Source organism: Hirundo rustica, chromosome 11, assembly GCF_015227805.2.
Source record: "Hirundo rustica isolate bHirRus1 chromosome 11, bHirRus1.pri.v3, whole genome shotgun sequence".
Taxonomy (NCBI): Eukaryota; Metazoa; Chordata; class Aves; order Passeriformes; family Hirundinidae; genus Hirundo; species Hirundo rustica.
In genome coordinates, this window is record NC_053460.1 from 13562645 (window position 1) to 13590382 (window position 27738).

The 27738-nt window shown below is 39.6% G+C and overlaps 1 protein-coding gene across 1 annotated transcript in view; it reads left to right on the forward strand.

Annotated features, from left to right (window-relative positions):
- ITFG1 (integrin alpha FG-GAP repeat containing 1) overlaps window positions 1–27738 on the forward strand; it is a 71650-nt gene that overhangs the window by 12861 nt on the left and 31051 nt on the right. Inside the window, exons 7-9 of the mRNA XM_040075086.2 lie at window positions 9704–9765; window positions 11701–11785; window positions 23313–23407. Coding sequence (XP_039931020.1) covers window positions 9704–9765; window positions 11701–11785; window positions 23313–23407 — 242 coding nt within the window. The remainder of the gene's footprint in view (window positions 1–9703; window positions 9766–11700; window positions 11786–23312; window positions 23408–27738) is intronic.

Consider the following 27738-nt stretch of genomic DNA (forward strand, 5'->3'; position numbering starts at 1 on the left):
GAAAGGCTAACAGTGTAAGGATTTTATAATCCAAAAATCCTCTAACCACAACAAAGATAATACTAATCTTTCTTGGTGAGAGATAAACTGGGCTCTTTCAGAGAGTAATGCTGCTGCTGTTTTTAAAGAAAGCATCCTCATGCAGAAGTCTCAGCTCCCTATAATTATTAATTCAGTAAGGAATTCTGAGTTAGACCAGGAATTTCATAAAAACCATGCAAAAATTTGCCGTATAAACCTTTACCGAGGGGTCTGTATGTGCTTAATGGATAAACTAAACACCAAACTTTGCAGCGTCTTTTGCATGCACATTGAGCATGTGTGGCTCCAGGGAGGAGTTTGTGCTTCTCAGAGTGGCTGGCTTCGGAAGGGATGGCTGGAAAAGGGCTGGCCAAGCAGCCTCCCATCACTGCCACGCTTGTGTCGGCACTGAGGCTGCAAGGTGAGGGGCAAACGTGGTGGCCCTTGTTAGAAAAGGGCTGCTGGGTGTCTCCTAATTCATACTCACACTTCCATTAGTGCTTTTTCATGGCTGCCTTAGGAAAATAATCTTGAAGCTAATAGTAATAGGCTTGTCTGAACAGATTAACATCAGGTGTATTTTATAAAGCAAATAGTGCAGCTGAGCTTTTCCAAAGCAGGATCCTCAAGTAAGAGGTCTGTCTTAAAAATGTTGCAGTTGAAATTTGTAGGATAGTGATTCTGCTGTGTCATATCTTGTTTCTAATTAGACAGCTTCATTACTTTTATTGTAAGTCTCCTAAAATGTCAGATGTTCACTTAGGGCTAATGCTGTCTTTCTAAACTTGGGGGGAAAAAAACAGGATTATTAAACCATAAATTTGTTTGCATTCAGAGATACAAGACTTCTACCAAGAAGTCAGGCCCTACAAACACTTCTAAAGTGCTCAAATGCATGAGACAAGCTGCCTTGGACTGTGAATCCCACTGTAACTTCATACTGTACATCTGTCAATGTATCCTTGAATGCCATGAAGAATAGCTGATGTGTTAAATACTCTGTGTGTCACTCGGTTATGTGATTCCCCAGTTTGGAAGTGCTGGTTTTACAACTGATCCTCTGTTGAACACTAGCATGTGGTGTATATAATTGGAGGTATTTCTGGAATTGTTTATATAAAATGAAGGAAAAATCATAAATTTGGGGTTGAGAAAACTGAAGTGGAAAAATCATTAGTCAGAAACAGCTTGCTGTAAGCTAATTGCAAGTCTCTTTACTGATTTCTGGTGGTTAATTTTCTCATGTTGTTTTGCTTTGGGAATTTAGAAACCTAATGTACCAGAACGTTCACAATGTGTTTTCTTTTTGATTCCCACTTAGTTTAAATGTATAAATGTAGATAGTTTTCTTCTTGAAAACCAATTGCTCAAATCATGGGTGATATTTCTATTGCAGTCATTTAAACCTGCATTCTGAAAATAGTATAATGCTCAATGTCAGATTTTCAGTGAGTTTCCTTTTCATGGAAGCTGGTAGTCTCTCTGCAGCTCATATTACCAGCAGAGCTGATTTTATGCAGTAGATCTGCATTTATTCACTATTAAAATAACTGGCAAACAAAGTATCTGGTGGCATTTTAAAACTTGGGTGGGGCATGGGGGTTATGTGTATTTATTGGAAGTCAAGTTGTTCTCTCTGGTTCTGCCCCCTCCTTTATATTTCTCCCAGAGCAAATATTCAGTAAAGCATGTCACTGTGTCATTCCTTGAACAGGTACAATTTTTAAAATTTCTTAGCTGTTTTAGCTCTGATAGCAGAGTTTACCTCTGAGGTTACAACAAATAACAGGCAAAAAATATATAAGATTGGCAGGATATATTTCAGAGGATTTTAGTCTGTAAAGTTTTGTTTGTTTTTCATTACTTCTACTCTTTACATCTTTATTATTTCTAATTACAAATGCTCTGGGTGATATGATCTCCTGTCACCCTCTACCTCTTCTTGCTTCTTCCCAGTGTTCAATACCACAGGAAGTTCCAGCTCATAAAATCAATCCAGAGCTGGAATTAACTGCATCTCCTCCTTCTGCTGGGACTGAGCTTCTCTTACTCACAGCTCTCCTTACAGAGAAAACCAAGGGATGGGTAGAGATCATTAGAGGAAAGAAAGAGCTTTAGGTTTAACTTCTTTTTTCATAATCTTTCCAAAGGAGCCCATAATCTCTGCTATCTGCTTAGCAGTTTTAATTTTAAAATTGACATTATGAAGCGTCTCAAAAGCTGTTCCTTTTGCAATTTCTAATTATATACTTATGGACACTGGAGAGTTATATTTTTATGGGCGTTAATAACTTATTACAGGTGAGAAGTAAATTGTTTCTGCCCCAAATAGAATTTTATTGAGAAAACATGAATGTGAAAAAGGGTTCTGAAAACACTCTTGAGGCTCATCATTTTCTGTCCCTTGAAACAATGTTGTTGCTCATATTCTGAAAATAAAGAACATTTTCTGTCTGAAAGCTCATGTTTGAAGTGCTAACAACTGATAGTCCCACCTTCTCTGTGTATTCAGCAGCATAAATCTAAGTTAAAGTTCTCCAGTTAAGCAAAGCTTTTAAATCAATAAAAATTAATTCCTTCTATAGTAATTTTTAGTAATGAAAGGGATTGTAGTGCTTGGTTATGTTGTTTATCATTGTTCATCACCTGTTTTACTAAATAGTTCCAGTAAATGCTTCATGAATTTTGAAAGAACCATTTGAACAGAATATATTCACAATCTCTTATAATAAGTGCATTTCTTAAAAATTCACCAACACAAATTAGCTTATTTGGAACATATGAAGTCCTTTTTTTTTTGCTTAAGTTGGAGGAAGTTACTGTTTCATTTAATTAGCACCAAAAATTCCAGTAGATACACTCCATTTGCTCTAGCTAGTGCCAGCTTGACAAATCTGAATACACATGCAGAGAGTTTCTCTATGTGAATGAAAAACTTAGGAACAGAAACATGAAATTTTTAAGATTTTGTATTCTATTGCCACTTAGTAAAGAAATAAAACTGACTATGTCTAACTTTTTCATATAAAATTAGGTTTGTACATACTAGAAGTATTGTACTACTAAAAAAATTGTAAATTATGTTTGGCTTGAAATACTTTTTCCTACCAGTGTTCAATCTGTAATGTAACTAGAGGAAAGTTACCTTTTATTTTGCCTTGGGTTTTAGGGCATTTAATGATTTTAATACAGTTGTTACATTACCATTCTGTCAACACACTGCAAAGCAGAGATTTTTTACTCAGCACATTATTTATATATAGATAAAGCAGGCACGTTTGTTTCCAGAAGTAACTCCTGGTTAGAGAATCTGCACACACCCCCTTGTTCTTCCACATTAATGAAAACCTTTTTAGGCATGTTTGGAGTGTACACATAAATGTTTTAATTGGGTACTGCCTTGTCCCTGGTGATAATGTTTATAGTAAGGGCACTCTCTCCCCCTCCTTTATTAACTTAAACCTCTGAAGTAAATGTGAAATCAAGCAGTAATTTAATGTTGCTTCTACCCTGCTGGCTTCTCAAGACAGTCAGATGCTGAGGGGTTTTATTCTGAAGTAAAGCCCTCTGACATTAAACAGAAAGGTCAAATCAGTCATTAGTGAAATGAATGCTCCATCTAAAAATAGTACTATTTTTATAACACTCAAAAGTGACAGAAAATAACAAGGGTAGTCAAAAGTGAACTCGGAGCAGGTTCCGTATAGTTAAATTTTATTGCAATTTCTAGTTCTAGTAAGTAAAATCAGTGGAAGTAGGGTGAGACTGTAATACTGTGTGTTTATTTACAGTTGATTAAAAGATTCATCGAAATGAGCCATTTTGAAACAGATTTCAGAAATATCAGCTGGGATGCTGTTGCTGTGTTCCTTAAAGCTCCTGCTGCCTTTCTCAGCCAGCCTTCAGCAGAGGCTGTGCCATAGGCAGGGATTAGGGAATGCTTCCCTTCCATTGTGCCTCTGGACTGTGGCTGGTGTTTGGGTGCTCAAATGAGAGCAGGGGGCCAAAGGCAGAAATGGGTGCGCAGGAAGGGGTGGAGAAAGGAGGAAGGGAAGAAGTCCAGGCTGAAGGCAGGGATTTTAGTTGGTGATGGTGTGGAGCAAACCCTGGAGGAATTTCTGCAAAAAGCAGGTGTTCATTTCAGATGGACTTGAAATTCTTAGAGGAGGACTGACCTCATGGTGCGTGGAATAAGGGAAGCATAGCTGCATAAGAAGGGGTTGAGAGGAGTCTAGGATTGGCTGTGTGAGAAAAACCATGGGATATGGGTCCGAGCTGGACCTGCTGTTGGGTGTAGAGGTGGGTGGTTGGAAACTGCCTATATGTTTATTTCTGCAGCAAAAAGATTTGCAGGAAAAGTAGAAATACGTTCACGTTTAAGGTGTTCAAATGCTGCCTTGCATTTTTATCTGCCTTTTTTATGGATTTCCTTTGTCATAACTGATAAGCTGTTGCAATTATCACAGAATGGTCTGGATTAGAAGGTACCTTAAATCTCATCCAGTTCCAAACCCCTGCCATGTGCAGGGATACCTTCCACTATCCCAGGGCGCTCAGGGCCCTGGACACTTCCAGGGATGGGGCAGCCACAGCTTCTGTGGACACCCTGTGCCAGGGTCTCACCCCCCTGATAGGGGAGAACTTCTTCCTTACTTCCAACCTAAACCAGCTCTCTTTCAGTTTGAGGCCATTCCTCCTTGCCCTATCTCTGCATATCCTGCTCTCTTATGCCCTGGAAGGGGCTCTAACGTTTCTTCTCCAGACTGAGCAACCCCAGTCCATCTCCACAGGAGAGGTGCTCCTGCCCTTGGATCAGTTTGGTGGCCCCTCTCCAGGAGCTGGGTTCTCAGTAGCTGCTTATCTTCAGCACAGGTCTCTGGTTCCCGGGCCCCGTGGCACGAATGCCGTGCTCTTGCTGCCCAAGATGGGCCACTGTAGACAGCAGTAGTTAGGTAAAGCTCCTTTAGATTCACTGCACAAACATTGCCAGAAATGTAGCTAGCTTGAGATGGGATGTGCTGTGTTCAAATTACAATTTTAGTGTTTGTAGCTGTGTCTCGGGTGACTTGGACGTTGATACAGGGTAGTTCTAAATCACTAAATAAACTCCGTGCAATCTAGCCAGTCAAGTTTTATGTTTCTTTCAGGGGAGATTTTTCAGTCTTCAGTGGGCCATATGTTGATACAGTGTCAAAATTCCCTGATCCTATCAAATGAAGATGAATGGAAGTGCTGTGGTTACTCTATAACGAGCTTTAGGTATTGGAGCTAGGAGCACAGTACTTGAATAGCTTCCCTTTTACAGGAAGAAACATACATTCTAATAATCTCTTTCCTTTTTTTGTAAGAATGAATACTGACTTTAGTATTTATATATGTATATAAACTGGTGATCAGATGTAGCAGATCTTGGATAGCAGCATCTTTATTACTAAGCCAGTTAAATTAAATTATAGCCAAAATTTGCTCATGTTTTAGGGTAAGTTGTGAGTAAAACGCTAATATTCAGTGGTTTTGTGTTGCAGCATAATCAGATACCTTCTGTATTAAGTGTCTGGTATACATTTTAGTTGATTTTCAGTATTGTAAATCTAAAGTGCTGGGTAACCTCCATGCTTCCTTGTTTATTCCCAGGCTGTTGAATTTTGTTGATGAATATTCCAATTACTTATTTTGTATTTATGTTAATCACTGGCTGTTAAATCCAAAATAGGAAAGTGTATTTAAATGTGAACACGCTTATCTTTGCATTTGTTTAAGAGAACGGTTTCCTCTCAGGCAGTATTGGTTTTTTACTTCTATCCATTCGCTTAGGCCATAGGTGCTGCATCTCAGGAAATCTGCTTGAATCTGACATCAAGATCTTCCCCCATCCCAACTAGCAAGTATTTTCCTTATATCTGTTGCATCCTGTCACAAAGTAAGGGTGCAAGAAATGCCCTGCAGGCTTAGTCTAGTGGTCCATCCAGCTAGCTCTATATTCTTTCCCTGGCAGCAGCAGCAGAAAAGTGGATGTTTTTCCTCTTCCTGTTTCATATTTCCATTTGTGTACCTACAGAATCTACAATTACCCTAGGGCTGTTAAAGGTACCCCCTTGCCTGTTGTTTTTAACATCCCTTCATGTACCTGTTTGGTAAAACAGTCACCTTTGTATTCTGTAAATAAGTGCATGTTGAGCTCCATTTTGGTTGATTTAATAACCTCAGGTTGGAAATATATCTCACTGTGCAGTTGTTAGGGTCATAAGAATTTGAACAGCCCTCAATACTTTGTGCTTTTTAAACTTAGAGCTCTTTGTGGAATAGATGCTGTTTCTTACAGCTAAAATTGCAACCTGAACTGCCTTGAAATCTCTGACATTCTTGATCAAAATGGAAAATTACTTGTGAATATTAACAATTTGATTTGGTTTCTGTGCAAGAGACTTTAATCCCAGAATCTCGCATGAGCATTTCAAACATGTAGCTTCTAAGAAGGCTTAAGGATAAAAAGGAGGACAATTGGCAGTAAGGTACCAGTGGAATTGGTTCAGAGGGCTCTAGAACTAGAGGTGGTGTTACTGTACCTGTATTAAGTTGTCCTGTGGGAAATCACAGCTTGTTTCTTTAATGCAGAAGCAGTGTGGCCCAGCTCCTCTACGCTATTTTTGGAAGATTATCTGCTGTTTTAGCCTGCCTTTGCATTTTGCCAGTGCAGTGTGACATTACAGCGACCCTGGAACTGCTCTGCTGTGTTGGTTCCATTCGTTCCTGGAGTTAGGAAAAAGGAGATGGAGGAGTACATGGAGAGGAGCAGAGAGCAATAGTAATTTAGTGACTTTAAAGAGAGGCTGCTTTGGGGGAGGGAGTTCAGTGCAAAACAGGAATGTTGCTGAATGGAATCGTCTTTAAGCTGCTGGAGAGAGAGGCAGTGCAGGGTCCTGCACCCAGGCAGGAGCAGCACAGACCTGGAGCAGCTCTGAGAAGGGCCTGGGGGTCCTGGGGGACAGTGGGCTGTCCATGAGCCAGCACCGTGTCCTTGTGGCCAGTGGGGTCCTAGGGGCCTGTAGGAGAACACTGGAGCAGGTCAGGGAGATGACCCTGCCCCTCTGCTCAGCCCTGCTGAGGATCACCTGGAGTGCTGTGCCCAGCTCTGGGCTCCTCAGCACCAGAGAGACATGGAGCTCCTGGAGCGGGGCCAGCCGGGGCTGACAAAGAGGGTGAAGGGCCTGGAGCATCCCTCTGCTGTGGGGAGGCTGAGGGAGCTGGAGCAATGGTGACATTGGATGAGTTATGTCTGGGCTTGGCAGCTGTGCCACTTTCTCAGTCCGGGACAGAGTCCCAGAATCTTTCTAAAACATGACCAGGGGAATGGTGAGGTGCTGCTGCCCAGGATCTCTAAACAGCATAACCAGGGGAATGGTGAGGTACTGCTGCCCGGGATCTCTGAACAGCATAACCAGGGGAATGGTGAGGTGCTGCTGCCCAGGATCTCTGAACAGCATAACCAGGGGAATGGTGAGGTGCTGCTGCCCAGGATCTCTCTGAACAGTATAACCAGGGGAATGGTGAGGTGCTGCTGCCCAGGATCTCTGAACAGCATAACCAGGGGAATGGTGAGGTGCTGCTGCCCAGGATCTCTCTGAACAGCATGACCAGGGGAATGGTGAGGTACTGCTGCCTGGGATCTCTCTGAACAGCATCACCAGGGGAATGGTGAGGTGCTGCTGCCCAGGATCTCTGAACAGCATCACCAGGGGAATGGTGAGGTGCTGCTGCCTGGGATCTCTGAACAGCATGACCAGGGGGAATGGTGAGGTACTGCTGCCCAGGATCTCTAAACAGCATAACCAGGGGAATGGAGAGGTGCTGCTGCCCAGGATCTCTAAATAGCATCACCAGGGGAATGGTGAGGTACTGCTGCCCGGGATCTCTGAACAGCATAACCAGGGGAATGGTGAGGTGCTGCTGCCTGGGATCTCTCTGAACAGCATAACCAGGGGAATGGTGAGGTGCTGCTGCCTGGGATCTCTCTGAACAGCATAACCAGGGGAATGGTGAGGTGCTGCTGCCCAGGATCTCTGAACAGCATAACCAGGGGAATGGTGAGGTGCTGCTGCCCAGGATCTCTCTGAACAGCATCACCAGGGGAATGGTGAGGTACTGCTGCCTGGGATCTCTCTAAATAGCATGACCAGGGGAATGGTGAGGTGCTGCTGCCCAGGATCTCCCTTGCACCGAGGACTGAGCAGAGGGAGGATTGGCTCAGCAGTGAGGAGGAGCTCAGCTCTGCAGGGTGAGATGCAGCCACAGAGGTGCTGGGGAGAGCTTTCTGTGCAGAAGGGCTGTGAGGTCACCCAGCCTGCCCCAGCTGGGGAGCACATGCTCATCCTCTGCTGGCTGCTTCAGCGGAATGCTTCAGAGCCTGCTGTGTGCAGCAGAGCCCAGAGCTGAGTGCAAATTTCAGTAGCAAGGACCCTACTTGAAATAATTATTTAAACCTCAGTAGCATTTTTTTAAAATATAGTGGCACCCTGGCCTGTAGGAAAATTAGTTAAGGCTTCTGTTATTTCACGTTTTTCTTTCTCTCCCTCTGAATGTATTAGATTGTTAAATATTTTTCTGGCTTATATCAGATAGTAATCAACAGTATTGCACAAGCTTCCTTCTAGATGCAAAGTTAATATTTGGAAGTATATATAAGTTTTCTAACTTACATTTATGCTGTTTTCAGATTATTTTCATTATTTTTGTGTCACCTTCAAGAAGCCCTTAAGTATCACTGTAATTCATTCAAATGAAGCAGAAGCACACTATCACGCTTTTCATGTGTGTGCTGTAAAGGAAATGAGCATTTCAGATATTCAGGGGAATAAAATTACATGGTAAAGCTTTTAAGCTGTGGAGGGAGAGAAATCAATGAGAAGAATATTTGTAGTTTTTTGTGTGTATGTGGGGGTTTTGCTTGTAAGGTGTGGGGAGGTTTCTACTTTTGTGGTTGTTGTTTGTTACTGGGTTTTTTTCCCTGGAAGACAATATCTCTTACTGTGCCATTTGAAATTCCCTGTACAGCCATCTACCTGCTTATTCAGTAAAACACCTCAGGGTAAAGCATTAATATTCTCTTTTCTTTTTTCCTTTTTCCCCACAAAGTAACTGTTGTATTCTAGCTCAAAAAATGGCAGTTGAAATTGCAGGGAGGGAGGAGACAAAGAAAAAGAAAACAAGTGTTTAATCTGAATTTCTTAACAGACTTAATTTTTTAAAATTTTTCTTATTTCTCAACCTCTTTTTTTTTTTTTTTCACTAAAAGCTTTTTCTTCCCTTTTATCTAATTTGGGGACTTTTCTAAAAGGCAGTAAATAAGCTCCTCTTTAGGCCTTGCCAGATAAATCCTTTGAAACTTTGTTTTGCACTGTTTTGTTTGAGAGAATTATGAGAGAATCTGTTGCTTAATTCAACATACCCCAAATAAAAGGCTAGTTGATATTTATTGATATTTATTTATACAAAAGAGTACAGGATATGAAAATCATTTTGAGGGCTGTATTTTTAGTCTTACTATATCACTAGAATATGATGTATTTATAACTTCTAAAATATAAGTAATATTTTAAAAATTATCTATATGCACTAAGTGATCAAATATTTGTGTGTGTAGTTTACTATTAAATATCTCCTTTCTCTTTTATTTTCCTCACAGATTTATTCCTTACCACATCACCAAATTCCAAAACCATTCAGTTTGAGACATGGGTAAATAAGGTAAGAGAGAAAACACAAATAACCATTCTGTTGAAACACAGACAAGTTATAAACCCCAAAGAGTCATATTCTGATATTTATGGTGATTTATAGATAGAAGATTGATAAGTTTGGTTTTATTCCTCCTGTCTGAAAGAGATATATAGATATATAGATAGATAGATAGATAGATTTTTATTTTTTTTTTTTTTTTTTTTTTAGTGAGCTTTGTTAGATACATGACTCCAGGTCTTGGGTAGGATTTTCTGGGACAAAGGTTCAAAATGTCAATTCTGACAGTTACAATACATGTGCAAGTTACATTTGAGGAAATCCCAAATCCTGTGTTAACTAAATATCTTAACTGAAATTCAGAGTTGATGAGTAATAGATCAATGGATTAATATTTATTTTTTGAGATTCTGTTTTTGTATTGTCTAGCCTGGCCAAGGGCATCCTTTGTACCTTGTTTTCCAAAAAGACTGTAGCTATAAGTTCCCTTCTTAATGATAACAGGAAGTGCTTAATGTGGTTCTTTTTAGTTCAGGGATGAGTTTTTGAGGGTTTACCTGAAAAGGAATCCATTGTATCACAGTGAGTCACTGTAGAACAGAATCTTGTCTGAGATAGCCTGGCCATTTTCACCCAGGCAAGAGTAATGAAAGCAGTGAGTCACAAATCCTGTATTTACAGCTCTAGATACGCCTGAAAATCATTGCCTATTGAGCGTTTTTAAGTGCACAAAGTGTTTGTCCTGTTAGTGAGGACAAATTTTGGACTTGTATTCTAAATATAATTCTGCATTATATATTTTGTATTGATAGATTTGCATATCTCGAGAAAGAATTCTGTTCTTTGGAATCAATCAACCCAGGAAAATAGGTCATACATGTAAAATGCTTGGACATGTGTATGAAACTACAAACACCTTAACTGATCCATTTAAAGCTGTTGAACTGCTCTTTGTAGAAAAAAAGTAACTCCCTTCACTGATGCACTGTAAAATGTTTTTTAAATATTTGCCTATACAAGATATGCTTTTAGGGCCAGCTAAGGGCCTCTTCCATTTCATTGCATGAGAATGCATCAATTTTAATTTTTCTCATCAGAATCATTATAAATTATACATCAAAGTAAAGATATATAGTCAGACATGCAGTACAAACAGTACTGGCTGTGTCCAGAGTTGCATTGAAGTCTGCAAAGTAAACATGACACGAGTCATGTTGGATCTGGGTAACTCTGCTCCGTTGCCAAGCCGTTGGCTCTGTGCCTTGCTGGGCATTTGTGTGCAGGGCACTGTGCTGAGCTGATGGCAGAGACTGGGGAAGGGGGCCTTACCTCATCTGACATGGCTGCAAAAAGTCATCTTCAAATGGCTTTGTGCCAGCTGTGCTCCTGTCCTGTGACTAACAACGATCCAGCACTTCTTACCTTTCTGATGGTATCATGGACTGTTGTTTTCTATGGGCCTAATTTTTAATAAAGGAGAAGTAAAACAAGTTCTAACCCAGACATAATAGAAAATCAGTTTATTTCCTAATTAGAAGGCAAATCAGGACCCTATTTTTAATTTTTATGCAGGTGTGTTATGTATTACAAACCTCTGTAAAATCACGTTAATATGCAAAAATGCACAGTAGTATTCATAATCACTTAATTATCATTTAGATAATGTTGCTGAAATAATCCTATCTCTTCCTCATAGCACAGCAAAATATATGGAAATTGTATCTGAATATTACTATTGATGGATTTCCCCAAGAATCCAGAATTAGAAATGCAAAAACTCAGTTTCAATTTTTGAAGAGTGCAGTATATTCCATAGCTGAGATGTGTCTCTCTTATCTGCTAAAGCCCTCCATTAATGATCTGTATTTTCTTTGGTTCAAAAGTCAGTTTTTTATCACTTACTCTGCAATTCAGTCTTTCCATCATCTTTGTCCTGTTTGCTAGGATGGGAACTTCTCTAAAGTTGGAAAAAGTAAGGAAATGCCCAGTGGTGCCAAAGTTGTTGGGCAGTCGGTGTTTGCAGATTTTGGTGAGTTTTCTTCTTTCACACTGTCCTGAGTGTTGCTTTCTCACGTTTTGCTTAGCTACTTACACCAGAGAACAAATAAAGATGTTTAGCTCTATATGGGGTTTTTATGTTTCTCTGCTTTTTCTATTTAATGTGTTATGTTTATTTGTAAGTCTTGAAATGTATGGGAATAATTATTAACAAATCAGCTTTGGTTATCCCAGTACCTTCGGCCTCACGTGAATCTATTTTTTGTTGCTTTGAGGTGTGGTACAACACTAAAGTTAATTTTAACAGACACTTATTTTATTTGTCATGATTTTTTCTCTAATCTTTTTCAGAAAACATTATCTGATTAAAGGTTTCTAAATTTCTCATTTGTATGAACTAATAGAGACAAATGAAATAAAATTACTTGAATAAAAATTGCTGGAACATGGTAGAATCTTAATGGTTGTAATTGAAAATTCTGGAAGGCTTTTGGACAGGAGAAAAATTTAATTTATATGTAAATCTATTTTTGCAAGGGTTAGTGAAAGCCCATATTTTTCTATTAAAATGTACCTTTCCAGTCAATTGTGGCTTATCAATGTTTTTGTCATGTTACAGATAATGGGGCAGCTTGGTTTTGTAGTGCAAAAATTACTAATTTTCTGTGCACTAAAATAACAGTTTTCCAGCCAGAGGCAAACTGTTGCAGGCCCGACTCTGCTGACATAATTGACTGTAAATAACTTCCTAAAAAAATAATTTCCTGTATTTATATAACACACTTGTTACAGTGAGACTGCGCCTGTCTTTAAATGATGTCAAACAGTAGCCTTGTTTCAAAGTTGTCTTCAAAAATTTATTTTAAAGAAAATGACAATTTTTAAACTTCTTGGGCCCAGAGTGTGACTCACTTGCTCTGTGCTGCCTCTTTAAAGTGTTTTGAGGCTGACATGTGAATGCAAGACACCTCTGCTGGATGGGTAATGGTCCTTAGATCAGATCTACAGGCAGTGAGATCAGGTAGAACCTGAACCCTGCCCCAGGCTCTTCTGTGAAATGTTTGCCCCATTTTCTAAAATCTTTTACAAGGTTTTAATAAAATATTTTGCTATTTGTCTTCAAGTTTGAATACTTATCTATATAATACATGAAGGAAAGAATAGAATAATACAGTTTTTGCAGTTAAAAAAAAATTAAGTGTGCTGGGTCTTTTGTAATAATTTTCCAAGCTGATGTTCTGAATAATGTGTCTTAATAGGTACTAAACAGAAATATTTTTGTAAGTTTTTAACAATGGCAATATGAAAAGCTATCTTAATGTAGGATAATTTTATCTCTGTGTTAGGTGGCTAATGAGCCCAAATGAGAAATCATAATCTTATAAATTTATAGTTATTAATGGAATTGTAATAAACCCTGGGGTCTCTTTGCCAAGAGGAGTGGAACTGTTCCAGTGTTAAAGCTGAGATTTTGACCAGTAGCTGAATGGAGTGTGCAGTGCCATGGCAGGGCTGTGGTTTGGAACACCTGAGGTTGGGAGGAAGGGCAGGGGCTGCTGGGCTGGAGTTCCGGCACCCTTGTTTATTGCCCTGCTAAATATCATCAAATTCATTTGTTCTGCACCAGTCCAACAACAGAGGGGCAGAATGCTGCTCTATCACAGTAACTGCATTTACCCACTGTGCTGTGTCTGCTTACATTTCGGTACTTGAAAAAGCTGGCTTTGAGCATACAGCTGCTTGTGCTGAGCTGGAGTTCAAGGCAATGCATTGCTAGAAATGGATTGTCAGACTTGAACCTCTCTTGTTTTCAGTTTTCCATTTCAAAAATGACAGAAAAATGATTGTTCTAAGTCAAAGGAAGTTAAGGTATGATGGTTTGCAGTTTGGAATCATTTGGCGGTCTGTAATGGGGCCTGATTGATTGCACAGCAAATCAAAATACCACAATGAAATGGAAAACGAGACGTGTCAGAAGATTGTGCTGCCTTTTACTCTGGGCAGGTTTTGCCAAGCTGTGTGTGATGCAGAATGTGCTGCACTCACGCTCTGCTCTGCCACAGGCATCCTCCCCTTGGCCCTGGGACACAGCCAGTGGCACTAGAAATGTCTGAAATACAGACACAAGCCTCTGACGTTCTTACTTCTGGGTTGCCTGCCTCTATTTTTCTTCCCCTTCCTTGCCATTTCCTGTACCTCAGAGCTGATGTGCCAGCTTTGCCACTTGCTAAGGGTCTCAGAGGGTGCTGTATCTCTCTGCTTTCGCTCTGCCACCTGTCATGGATTAACCTTGTGCGTGTTGGACTCTGCAGCGGTGTCAGGTCCAGATGTGAGCTTGGGGCTGTGCCGCCTGGGCTGCTGCCTTCCCTCTCACACCCACCTTTCTGCTTGTGCCCTCTTGCACCCCTGCAGTGCAAGAGTCTGATTTACTGATCACACCTGCCTCTTAACAAAATAAGCATTGTTTTAAAAGGTCACTTTGTCTAACATTCTTTCCTACTTCTGAAGATTTTATTTGGAGTAACCTTTCCAGCCATGAGTATTTACCAGTCATTTGAAAAAAGGGGAGGGGCTTTGTGTAAGATTCAGACTGAGGACTTCCAAAAGCAACTAATTTGGGGTAAGATTTCCTTAAACTAAGCAGGTTGAACAACAGCTTTCAAGTATAAATTATTTGGATAAGTAGAGTTGGAAATCCAGCGATTAGGTGACTCATGAGAAACTGTCACAGATGTTGGTATAATCTTAGGACCAAGTGTTCCTGAAGTATTGAAAAAATAGAGACTTATTTTCATTTAAAAAATATGCAAATGTATGTTTGTATGCATCTGAAAGTCCGGTACATTTATATGTATACGTGTCTATTTTAATGGAAAATTACACAGAAGGATGTATGTATATATCAATGCATTTATGGTAGTGGAGTAGACCTTACATTTTATGGCTAAGTTGGAGTCTCTATAATAAGCAGCACTCCCCCCTGTTACGTGATAGCAGTGATTTGTACATCAGTCTGATCAAAGGACAGGGAACAATTGATAAATTTGTATTGCCCTTTTAAAAATTAATCAGAAATGCTTTTTGACATCTATTACAAATGGCATTTCAATTGATTAAGGTGAGCAGAGTTGGGCGCTGGAGAATTCTGCACTTACTTAGCTGCCACACTGCTCCAAACAAGTGAGAGCTCTTCATTATTACTTTTCCTATTCTTCTCATGTCACTATGGTAATTGCAGTGCAGTGGTTGCTATAGCAAAAATGATTAATCCTGCGCTGTTGTTATCTGTGAGCCAGCACAGGAGTTGTGTAAGATCTGCTTGTACTGTCTTTAGAGGAAAGCGTAGATGTTGTCTAGAATCCTAATAAATATTTGCAAGTATATAGAGAGTTTTATTAATTGTCGCTTAAATTACTGGAAAAAATGTTGTATTTTTAAAGAAATTGAAGGATTTCAGTGGGACAATCTGAAAAGGAACAATTTTTTTTAGCATTAGATTAATGTGAATGATATTTTAGACACAATAACCTGCTATTTTCTCATTAATTTCAAGATTAATACCATATGTTTTTGAAGTAGTGAGTCAGAAATGATTAGCACAGGATATTGTGCTGATTATATGATCCATTAATTCATTTCTATAGGAAATTGGTGTCATAATTGCTATTTAACTATGATTGCTTCAGTTGGATAGCGGAGATTGATACATCATCCTTTGATATCTGAGACTGTAAAAGTTTGATTAATCAGCCATTGATTTTGCTTAGTTAAGGCAAAGAACTTTGTTTTGGCCTGTATTTAAAGGAGAATAAAAATAGCTTTTTGAAATCAAACTTGATCATGGTGTCCTTCTAAGTAAATACAGCACAACTCTACATTTCTATAGGTAGCTTTTAGCCAACTCGGTCCTTTATTTTTTAGTCACCGTTTGATTTCTTAGCTGGTGCCCTTTCTCTTCTCTAATTTAAGAAGTTTGCATTCACCCCTACAATGCACACTTACTTTTTGAACAAACGTGGCTTGAGCTTGTTTAAGTTCCATCAAAGACTTTGACCTGAACTCAATTTTTTCTTGTATTTGAAATCCAGTTATCCAACTAATAATCCTAAGAGAATCCTCTCTGTTCTCCCCCTACCGAGTAATGGAACTATTTCATGTGTGTTAACTACTTGTATGACATGTGGCAGTAATTATCACTTTCCTTGTAGGAAATGATAGCTCATTATTGCCAGTTAATTATGCTTAAACAGGATAACATAGAGCCTAACCTTTGGGGGTTTTTCAACCTTTCAATGCACTGTGCCAAATGCATTTTGTTGAAAGATTTTTTTTTTTTTTTTTTTTTTTTTTTTAAGTAGCCCTTAATTATCCTGCAGCTGAATATATTTAATATATTTTAAATGCACTGCTTTTCTGCCTGCAGTTGCATTTGGATTTTGTACATTTTGTCTGTCAACTTCGTTCTAATATCTGAATTTCTTTTTCCCCTCAGAATGTTGGATCCTCAGATGCAGTAGCAATGTATCAGAGGGAAATTTTAATGGTACATTTTGGTCAATAACCCCTTAAGAAAACCATTCTCCTTTGAGCACTGTGTTGTGAAAATATTTAGTGCTCCTGTAGTCAGTGAAAGGATTTTCTAAGAACCTTAAGGTGCAGAGTGACAATACTTGTGTGCGAGAAATGCTCTGCATGTGAGGAAAGCTGGGTTTACTGTGAGCAGCTTGGTGAAAAAGGTATGAAAGTTAATGGAAACGAAGCCTTCTGAGAGACTTTAGATACGGAAGAGATTCCTTTAGTACCGGATGCGCTTCTTGGACAGTGGTGTATGGAGACTTACCGAGTTAATTGGCACTTGGGTTTTGAGTCCCTGACAGGGTATTTAGGAGCCAAGTCTGTCATCTTTGTTACTTTGTGACCAGCAATGCCCTTTGGTGATACATCAGTGTTTTAAATGGAGTTCCCGAGCAGTGTCGGTTCATGGGCAGGGAAAACAGTTCCCGTATTTTGCCAATGTCTTTCACGTGTGCTGCCAAATGCCAGTATCACCTGCGAAAAAGAATTGCTGTTTCTTCACGTTAACTTTTGTCAAAGGGGCTTGTAAATTAAGAAGAACTTTGCTTTCTTTCCAACAATAAGATTGGTGGAGTGCTGCATGTGTCACTTGTTTGTCTGTTCCTGGTTGAACGGCTGCATCACAGGATTGAATTTTCCTTTGGCACTGTTCGTGGTTGAGACAAGAGGAGCTCTGGACCCGGGCTGGGCTGACCCAGCCTGTGGCTTGCTGTGGTCTCCCTTATCCTTCCTTTGGCAGCACCTGGAGGTTTGCTGCCATGGGAGCTTTGAACACGTGGAACATCACAGAGCTCCAAACGTACGGGCTTGGGAGCTGGTTTTAGTATGAAACAGGTGAAATAAGCAGCTTTCAGCAGAAACTGCAGCAGGAGTTTCAGTGATGATTTTGTTTGGTTTGGGGGCAGTTCACGTTGCATTTGATGCAGTTTCTTTTCCCTGCTTGGATCGCAGTTAGTCCTGGAGTTTCCATTAGAGGCGGAAGGCCGCACTGTTGGCTCCGGTGCAGCCTGGGATCTCACTGTGCACTTTGCTGGCATGCTGTGTTTATGCAGTGGAGCTGGGAACGTGGATTCTTTGGAAGGACTTAAAATCAGAATTGATTTAGTGTGAAGGAGAGGGTTATGAGGATTTCTTTTAATCATCTGTAAAAGCTCTTTGCATCTGTTTTTTGAAGTTATGATTCACATTTGCTAAAGGCAGCTGACATTGATTGTTTTAATAATGTGTAATTGTCATAGTAATTTATTATAAGTGTCTCTGTCATGACCATCTCACTGAGCACCTAAAGGCACAGAGTGACAAAAGAATTCTAATGATTTAATTACTTGAGAAGATAAATTTAAGATAATCAGCTTTCAAACAAACCTTTATTTTATTTGACTGTCAAACTCAGTTGTACATGTAGGCTTTTCACCTGCCCCCAAAGGGTATTGCTATAGTGCCACCCTAACAGGGCTTTTTTCTTCTTTATCCTCCTATTGTTCTTCAGAACTGTAACATGAAGACTCATGAGAGGGGATACTGAGAACTGGGCAAATACAAGAGGGAGAGATGTATGAATGAGAACTTTGTGGTATATGAAGGTTCTTATTTTAAGTTCAGAATTACGAAAGCTGGCTTTCTTAGCCTCTATAGTTAACATATTTCAATTTTACCAAATAGTTTGGGTTAGAAAGGGCCTCTACAGATCATCAAGTTCAACACCCAACTTGCTAGAAAACAATTTCTTTTCTATTTAACAGCACTGTAATAAGTTGTGATGATCGGTGTGATCTCAGAATAACCCCAAAAAGTTGATTCCATTTTTGTTTTCAAAGGAGCAGAAGTAAGATTGCGCTGCAGCAGAAGTACAGAGCATTTAAATTAAAAAGGTTTAGATCATACACCCACCAAAAGCTGTCTTGCTCTTCATAGCTATAACTTGATCTTGCTGTATTATGAAACAGTTTTGGAGTGAGTGATCACAGAACTTGTCATTTCCCCAGGTGCCATTTTCTTTTCTGAGCCCATGTTGGAAAGTACATTGCACAAGCATGAATCCTTGGAGCTGGTTGCAAAAGAGCACTTTGTGACACCTTCTTATATGTTTGTAAAGGAATTTGGACATTGGGATTGAGTATCCTTTACCTGGGTCTACTCATGCCAAGTAAATTACAAATATGTTTGTTTTCCAAGCACGTCTCTGATACCTCTGGGTTTGGGAAGGAGTTTCGTGTGTGGAACTCCTTTGACCAATTTGGTATTTGTGAATTCAGTTTAAAACATGTTCTCAGACTGCACTGTCTCAGACCTCACTACGGCTTTTGGAACATCTAACAATTCTACTAACATTATGTTGTGTTTAATCTGAGTCACAATTTTTTTTTTCTGCTCTCTCCCATTCAAATTTACTTTTAGAACAGATTGAAAGTACTTGAGCTGTTTTTTGCAAGTGTGAGCATTCACAATCAGTGTTAAAGCTCAGCAATGTCTGTCACACAGCCTCTCTGTGCAAGGTGGGTTCCCAGGGACCTGCACAGGCAGTGGCTTTGGGATACTTGGATTGGGCAGCCAGCACTTGGCAGACATGGGCAGGGTGTTGGAAGGAAGGCTCTGTGTCTGTGGCTTTTGCTTGAAATACAGCAAACAGGCAGCTGGTAGTAATGATTCTCACATCATTCCTAGATAGAATAAGAATTCTAATTTTGTCTTTACTTATTTAGACATAAGTACGGGTTTGCAGGTGATGAGTACGTGGGACTGTTCTTTTTGTAGCCCTTTCCACTGCCTACAAAACTTGATCTTTATTAACCGTGGACTTACGCTGTATCACAGTCAAGCCAGAACTGTGTGATGAGAACCTGCACATTAACAGTTGAGTTTCTGTTTGTGTCAAAGGTGCTCCAAGCTGAGTGCTAGCACAGGACATTTGGAGTCTGGAGTGTTTGGGCACAGCTACTTCTGCAAATGACATTGAAATTACAAATAAGATTTCCACCAGTTTGGAATGAGATTTCATTTTTAAATGAAAGTGATAGAAAGACAGAGTAAGAGACCCCAGGAATTGAGTGAAGACTAGAGGGTCCCCAGGACCAGGTTTCCTGGGTAGATCTAGGCTGAAGGAGATTATTAAAGACATATTATGCAAGGCATTTTTCAAAAATCCTTGAAACCAGCGTAGGTGCGATGGGTTCATCCAGCCGTTGTCACCAATGCACGTTTATACCTGCGAATACCTAATGGCACTGGTTGATTGTGCTAATGATACTCCTTTGAATTTCTTCCTTCCTTTGTGGAGAAGTTTAACTTCAAGATCAGAGCTTAAAACTGAAGGATGTTTATTTACACTGAGATTGAAACCAGGCATGAAGATAGGAAGTGTTTCTTGGGTCCACGGTGAATTTGCTGTTAGTGAGTTAAAGCTCTTAAGTTAGCAATTGCTGGGGATGTTTTTTGTGTGGTCTTCAAGGTCAGTAGTTTGCATTCCAGTAGGTGCTTCCAAGGTAGAATCATGGGAAGGTAAAGAAGGAAATCGTTTCTTTCAAAACTGGAAAAGCTGCTGTATCGATTCGTTGGTTTCACAGTGTCTTTGAAAAAGCTTCAGAAATGCAGGGAATATTTTATTTCTTGTTATAAAAGATGGATCTGTACATTGTAAGATGTGCTTTAGAAATAAAAACTGGAAAAGAAATAAGATGTAATGTTATGATAGAGATGAAGAATTTGGGGCTTTTCTTCTTTTGATTGCCACTTTTCTGTAATACAGTATTTGACTAATTGTGGGGTTTCTTAAACTATTTTGCTACAACTCAGAAGATATTCTCATTTCATTGATGTCCTATTTCCAGCTACATGCTCAGTGCTGGAGCTTTACTTGAAGCCTTTTAAGTTTAACATTTGTTCTATCTGCTCTAAGTGCCAAATTAATGTTTTTATATCTCATTTTTGTGATCTTTAAATTCACCTGAGCACAAAGTGTAAAAGAAGAAAATAAAATCCAAGTAAACCAGTTCAGTGTCCATAGGATGGATATCTCTATCTGAGAAACTTCTGTGAGGTGACTACAACAATAATTTGAGATATGTCGGTTTAAGAATAGTCTCTCATCTTGTTCTCAGGATGATTTTTGACAAAATTTATTTTTAAAATCTTTTTTTCAAAACTGTGCTGTAAATTTTCAACGGATTTTTCTCTTATCTTGAGCTTTACTGGATTCTTAAGTATCTCTTACACAAAATGAAGAGAAATTGCAGCTGGAGACAGGATCCTGTAAGAGAAATTATGTAAATGGACATCTATCTTCTGTTCAAAGGAATTGAGGAAACTCTGGCCAGCCAGTATGGAATATATATCATAGTATTTTCAGTTTGCAGGGACAAAGGCGTGGTGTTTGATGCACATTTGCGTTTATTCATTCTTTGATCATACTGAATGTTTTAATCAAGTCTTGAGCTTGTAATTTGCCTACAGCACTTTAACGTGTAAGGTGATGGCTTCGTGTCTAATTATGTTCCAGTTCTGCCCTATGGATTGGTTATTCCTCAAAGCTCCAGGGGTGTTTTCATCAATGTCCTGCCCCACTCTGAACATTAACTACCCACACTATCAAACTGAGTTATTGGCATAACAAGATGAATGTTTGCAGTATAAATAGAATCAAACATTTTATATTCTCCTCTGCTCCACAGCATAATTTAAAATGAGAACATCCTTGTTCTTGTCCCTTTCTAAACCAGGGGAAGGTGGTTCTTTGTCCTTGTGTGTTATTGAAAATCTGCTAAAATCACTTCAGACTGAAACTTGTAGAAAGATGATTAAAATATTAGGGCTTAATTTACATTTTATATCCAGAAAACATATATCTCAGCAGCTTAATTCAATTTTAGCCAATTCTTCAATATTCCCATGGTTTATAATTTGCATCTTGAATGCTTTCTTCCATATAAGTTTAGGAAAAAACTGTAGTCCAACAGTATTTTAATCTGTTCATGCAAGCAAAGATTCAAGATAGTAACATGTTTTAATTGTTCTTGAATGATGCAAAAGGAAAACCAACACCCTCAGAAGTTGGTGCTGATTTCAGATGGTCAGAGTCAGTAGTTGCTATGTTGATTTCTCTGTTCAGTGGGAATTCCCTTTCCCATCTCTTTGGATGTGAATGTTCTGGATTTCTGTCACCTAGGCTACTTCACATCCTAACTTCTCTATCCTGGGGAAGAGAGCTGCCGTGAGGATCTCAGAGGGGTTTGGTGGTGAGGTAAAATAATTCATGAGGCAGATGGGATGTAGGAAGCCACTAAAAGTTTGGCTTTATCACTTGGAGATATTTGGGGAAGTCTGATATTTTCATCACTCCTCCTCCCCTTATAACCCTCCTTTCCATCTCCCAACTTCCTGATGAGCTAAGGGAGGGCCCCAGAAGATGCAGCTGCACAGCTATGGATGTACACACCCCCCTAAAGGGAGCTTCAGCTTCACAGAAGTGTGGGCTGGCAGGCTGACACAGCCTTTCTTACGGTGCTGGTAACAACAGGAGTTCTGGGCTGTGGCCAGTACTGGACTGGAAAATGAAAAAGGGGTTTGGTGACAGGCACACGATCTGGTTTTTGCATATTAGCTCAGGAGACTTCATCAAGCAATTTTACAAAATCAGCTGGTTTGGATTTCTGCAAACCCAAGCAATAGGTGTGCCTTAGGCCCCTGGGTGCTCTCAGCACCTTTGTGGTCCATACAGAAATGTGTTTTGTAGCACGTTCATAAGCTGCATTTCTGAAACAGCAGAGCAGTAAAAACGTCATTTAATGTGGGACAGCCGAGCAGCTGTCAGGGAGCCAGGCTGAGAGGGTGTTTGTGGCTGTAACCTGCAGTATTTGATAGGCGTGATAAAGAATCCAGTGGTGGAAATGATCCAAGTAATTAACGTGCCAGATGAGGACCTGTCTGTATTTCAGTTCACAGTGAGCACTGTGGTTATCTCAAATGAGTTACCCAGCTCCTCAGAACTGTCTGGGCTAAGGGGCACGCTGAAAAGGTGCATTTTTTTAATTACACCGGGAGCTTAGATTCCATAGCCTGGAAGAGTGGATTGCCTGAAATCTGCCTGAGCTCAGGGTGCTGCGTGTGGCAAGCAGGGGTGGTTCTGGTGGGGATCTGGCAGCCTGGGTTCTGGATGCAGCAGTTCTACTTGGTTCAAGCAGTTCCTGCTGCTGCTCCTTGACACTCGTGTTCCCCTCCCTGTGTGCCCTCCCCAGCCCAGGCAGGAGCTGCTGGTGCTGGCCCCTGTGGCATCACAATGGCAACAAACACAGATCTCTCCTGCAGTAGATAATGGACAGTAAATGATTACTTTTTTCCTCACTCTGTTCTCTGTGTGTCAGAACTCTAGATGCAAATAGTCACTGCTTGTTTAAATATTAAAAGGTCGTTATTCTCCTAAAGGTTTTGGAAATACATGGATTAAAGGCGCTTAAAGAACATTTTTGAAAACCTGTAATTTAGTCAAATTTACCTAATTCTGTAAGCCTAGTATTTATTAGTCGTTGCATTAATCAACTCTCCAGTGTTGTTTTTTGTATTAAGCACAGATTAAGATATTACATGTGAACTCGTGACTCTTCTTAAAATCTTGCTGACAGCACAAGAGTTTAAAACTAGTTCAGAAAATTAAATAAGTTTTTATGGTGGACTTGTGATGGTGGATTGGTATTAAAGGTAATTTTTTACCCAACTGAACACAGGGGATTAAATTACTAAGGAGTTACTCTTCTCAGTATTTCAAATTCTCTTAATATTATGTGTCAAGATGAAAATACATTAGCAAAGGCAATCTCCAAACAAAAGACCCAAATTAGATTATTAGGTTGAGGATTTTGAATAGGTCTAGTTTATCTCATGTTACTTTTCACATTTAAAAAAGGAATAAATTATTCACAGCTGATTATTTCATGCAAACGGGATTTCCGATTTTGCAGATATAAAGCTGACAGGCTTTTTCTCTTTGACAGATGGGGATGGACAAAGTGAACATTTATTACCAATCTGTGAAGATGAAACGTGTCAAAGAAGTGCCATCTACCTAACCAAGCTGGGGTTGGACCAGGTAATGTGACTTTGGAATAGCAAAGACAAGGCAAAATACTGTATTTATGAAATTATATGAAATAGAAAATTTTCAGGAAAGAAATGAAACCTCCTCACCTGTAATTATAGAATACAGGAGACTTGCATTTATTTACTTGCGTGTTCCCTCTCTGAAAAAGTATGGGTTTAGTGGAAGAGGTTCCTAGAGTTCTTTATAATGGATAATTCTACTCAAGAAATGGATGGATGCTCCTGAAGAGTCACTTTCTTGATTGCAAAACACTTTACATTCAAAGCACCATAACTGTCCCAGCATGAGATGCAAAACAAGGTTTGTGCTAAGAGCTGGAAACAAATCTAATTCAAATCAGCTTATTTAAATTAACTTAGGGAGTTATTTTAGAGTAAAATTTATTATTTTAAAGTAAAATACACATACATATATCAAGTTGAACCAGCCCACACCTCTTACCATTATTTCTACTTTGTTATTAATGATGTAAATTTCCAGGTGGTGTAGAACACGTTTTTAGGCTGTCTTCAGGGCTGAGTTTCTGTTAAACTGTTGGAGGTTTGTTTGTCCGTGACATTACTGGCTTTCAAAGGCATGGTTATAATTCATGGAATGGATTATTATATGTTCATTTATTTAAGTATGTGATCATCTGGTTTAAGTATTTATAGTGCCCTGATTTATAATACAGTTGCAGCATACAGTAAATTAACCAGATGTTTGTTGGATGGCTTAATGAATGTTTTACTAAATTCACATTTAGCAATGTGAACCTAAAAGCCAAGATGACAAATAAAATGTTTGTAGCTGACAGCAAAACCCACTGTAGAGCACTCAGAGAAAATTCCAATGTGTGTCATACGTGTGCTAATAACTGTTATGAATTACTGATTTTTCCCTCACTGAAGAATTTTAAGTTGAATTTGGTGCTAAAAGTAGTACCCTCTCTGATCTATAATTCAGAATTTATAGCTGAACAGTCTGTAGCCCAAGTTTAGAGTGTAGATTTTCTCATTTAAAGAGTCAAAATTTATAGAACACAAGCTGTAGCCTACTAAGTGAGGAAAATCGCTCTGTGTAGGAAAGGAAAGCACACAGGTCCCAGTCAGTGCAGAGGGAATGACTGGGATGGGACATGACATCAGAGTATGAAAGAATAACTCGAAATTTGGTCATTTCTATCTTTCAGCCTTCTGAGCTGGGCAGCTCAGTTCCCAGAAGTTGGTTGTTTTGCTGTGCACACTCTTTGGTCGGTTGTGGGTTGCTGATTTCTTGGTTTGGATTTGTTTTTTTACATTCATCCCCTGTCACCACAGAACAATGGATTGTAGCATTGCTGGATGCACAGGGGTACAGCAGAGTTTGAGTTGGGTCAGAGCCTTTGCACAAAGCAAGTGGATGCTCAGTCTGTGATCCCTGCATTGCCTCTGCTCCAGGGAGAACCAGGCTGTGGCCACGTGCTGGAACAGGGGAAGAGCTGGGCTGCTCTTGGCAAAGCACAGCTGCACTGCGCCTCTCAGCTTACTCCCTTCCTCTGGATGATGGAAGAATTAAAAGGCATTGGAGTTTTGCTCCACAAGTAAATTGGAGACACACGTTCTGAATGACAGTACTTTCACTGTGGAAAGCAACCCCCACACAAACAGCTGGAAGCACTGAGGGTAGCGGGGTCTGAGGATCCTGTTATTCAGGATATATTCCCAAAAGGAAGCGGTGCCATAGTGGAAGAGGAAGGTGTGGGTCAGTTTGAATAATATCAGAATTTTTTCAGGATAGAGTCTGTTACTGTAACCTGCTCTGAAGTAACATTACATGTAGCCAGTTTTTATCTTGCTTCCTAAGTTCATTTTTTTGATAGGAGTAAACTACTTAGTCAGAAATATATCAGATATCTAACCTATATTTAATTTGTTTTGCTCAATTTAGCAATTTCTCTGTGTAGTTTAAATTTGAAAATAATTTCCAAGATAGTGACTTTGGAGATAAAAATTAGCAGTTAAATATTGCCTCTTTATTTTAAACAGCAAAGAATCTGAAATTCTCACGCTGCCAGAAAAAAGTATTAAAAAGTATTTGGACTCACCTAGAAACTTTAAAGCAATTTTCGCTCCCTATTTTTAGAATGACTTTAATTAAAAAATGACAGTATCAAATGGCATGCAATAATGATTTGTTCTAGTCTAACCTTTTAAAAAATTCTATCTAGAATACTCTTTTCTAGCCCTCATCTGGAGGTGAGGGAGCTTTTTTCTTTGAAACTTTTTTATGTTCTGAAACAGTGAAAAGTATCAGTGTCTTCATTCATATGTCTGCAGCTTTTCCAATGTGTTGCATGCTTCCTTCTGGTAGAAATCTATTCAGATATGTCAATTCTTATATTTATTTGGAAGTAAAATGTTTCATTTCACTGAATTTGGTCATTGTGAGGTCAGGTGACAAGCTTTGACTAAATAGGTTACTCTTAATGAGAAATTATAAACATAAACTTTGTGGCAACAGACTTTGTTTACTCATCACTTTACAATTTGAGGGAAATAATAAGGAGCCCTTGTAGTGCAGAACATGTTTCAGCAAGGGGATGTGTCCCTTGTGGGACAGGTAGGTAACTGCAGGGCATCTGTGGGAAACTGAGAAATTGCAAGTCTATTATTGAAAAAACAGAAGAGTCCATCTCTCCGTTGTCTTTTTTCAGTTTTTGCTGTAGGGTTTTGTGGCCTATTCTTTTAGTTAAGGGTACAGGAACAAATTCTTGTTTTCAGAATTTCATTGTTTTTTAACAAAACTGATCTCAAATCTGAAAGATCTCAAATGAGATTAGTCTTACTAAAAAATACTTTGCCTCCTGGGCCTGGCTCTGTCCTTCCTTGCTTGTTTGCTGTAACATTTGATGAGAATGAGAAACAGTTACTGCAGCTCCATGATAGTGTGTGATGCTTTGGGATGAAGTGCATAACAGTCAGAAATACACATCTGTACAATTTCTGGCTCTAAAACTGACACTGAGGAGAGGCAGGCAATGGCATGATGGGCTTTGGAGGTGTTCCAGTAGGATCCTGTCTGTCAGGACATTTCTCATGATGTCTTTGGCCCAACTGGATGGCTACTGGAAAGCTACTAGGAGAATGATTTCAAGGATAACCTTTCATCAGAGGTTTTAATTTATGTGATGCTACTTGTGGGGGGGTTAAGTGTCAGAAGTATCTCAGATTTTTTTCTTTCAAATGGTGGAGCAGAAGTAAAGGCCAACAAAATACACATGGGTGGCTTAAGGAGATACAGACCTCCCAAGGTTTTAAAGGAATGTGAATGTTTCCATAGTAACAGCAGAATTGCTGTCAGATCCAAGTGGAATCCGATATGCTGTTTCAGATTGTGGCAGGTGTTAGGACACCTCAGACTTCTTTAAATTCACCTGCAATAACGACAGTCTAATCCGGGAAATGTTTTAAAGGCCTTGGTACTGTTTAATGTAGGAACTTTAGATGCTGTGATATTCTTAGAGATGACTAATTCTTCTTTAATTTTGCCAAGTATTCAGCATGATTTTTCATTTGTTTCCCGAGGCAAACACTATTATTTCAGTCCCTTCATCTGAGAGTTTCTTTGTGGGCTTGATGATTCTTACAACCTTTTGGTGTACAATAGAAAGGTTACAGTTTTATTCCTCTTGGAAATGGAGCAGGTCTGAAGTAGAACATGGCAGTGCATCCTACAGCACACCCCAGGTCTTCACGGTGTCGTTCTCTAGGCTAGAGAGGGAGGTGACAGCATCGATTATCAGCTGCAGAATGTCAGAAGTTTTTTCTCACTCCTGGGTAACAGTTTAAAGGGAGAAATGGATTCAGCTGCTGTAGTTTTCATAAATGTCATATTCTACAAGATCCTCTCATCATTTCTAAGTTGCTTCTCTGCCTGAAAGCAGCTGTGGGGCTGTGTACATTAAAAACATGGCTTTTACTGTTTTGGTTACCTTTTTCTCTGATTCTAAACCAGTGCTGTGGATTGTCATCTTCTGGCCTTTGAGCACCATAAGTTAATGAAGTAAAGGACAGTGATTTCCTCAGCTGTCTGAGGGATTCAGGTGACCCTTGCATGCACTCAGAGCCTAAAGCATGCAGAAATCCTGCGAGTTATTTGTTGTGTGCAGCTGAACTGCAGCGCGCTGAGAGAGGCAGCCCCGGGGAAAGGACCTGTGTTACCTCCGGTGCTGTGGCAGCTTTCAGGCCACTCCTGATGCTCATCTCTGGCACTCCCAGGAAATGAACTGGTCAGGACTGGGCTACTCATTTCCCAGCTTTCTGACTCGCAGCAGGCTCCTGATGCCTTAAGCCTGTGTT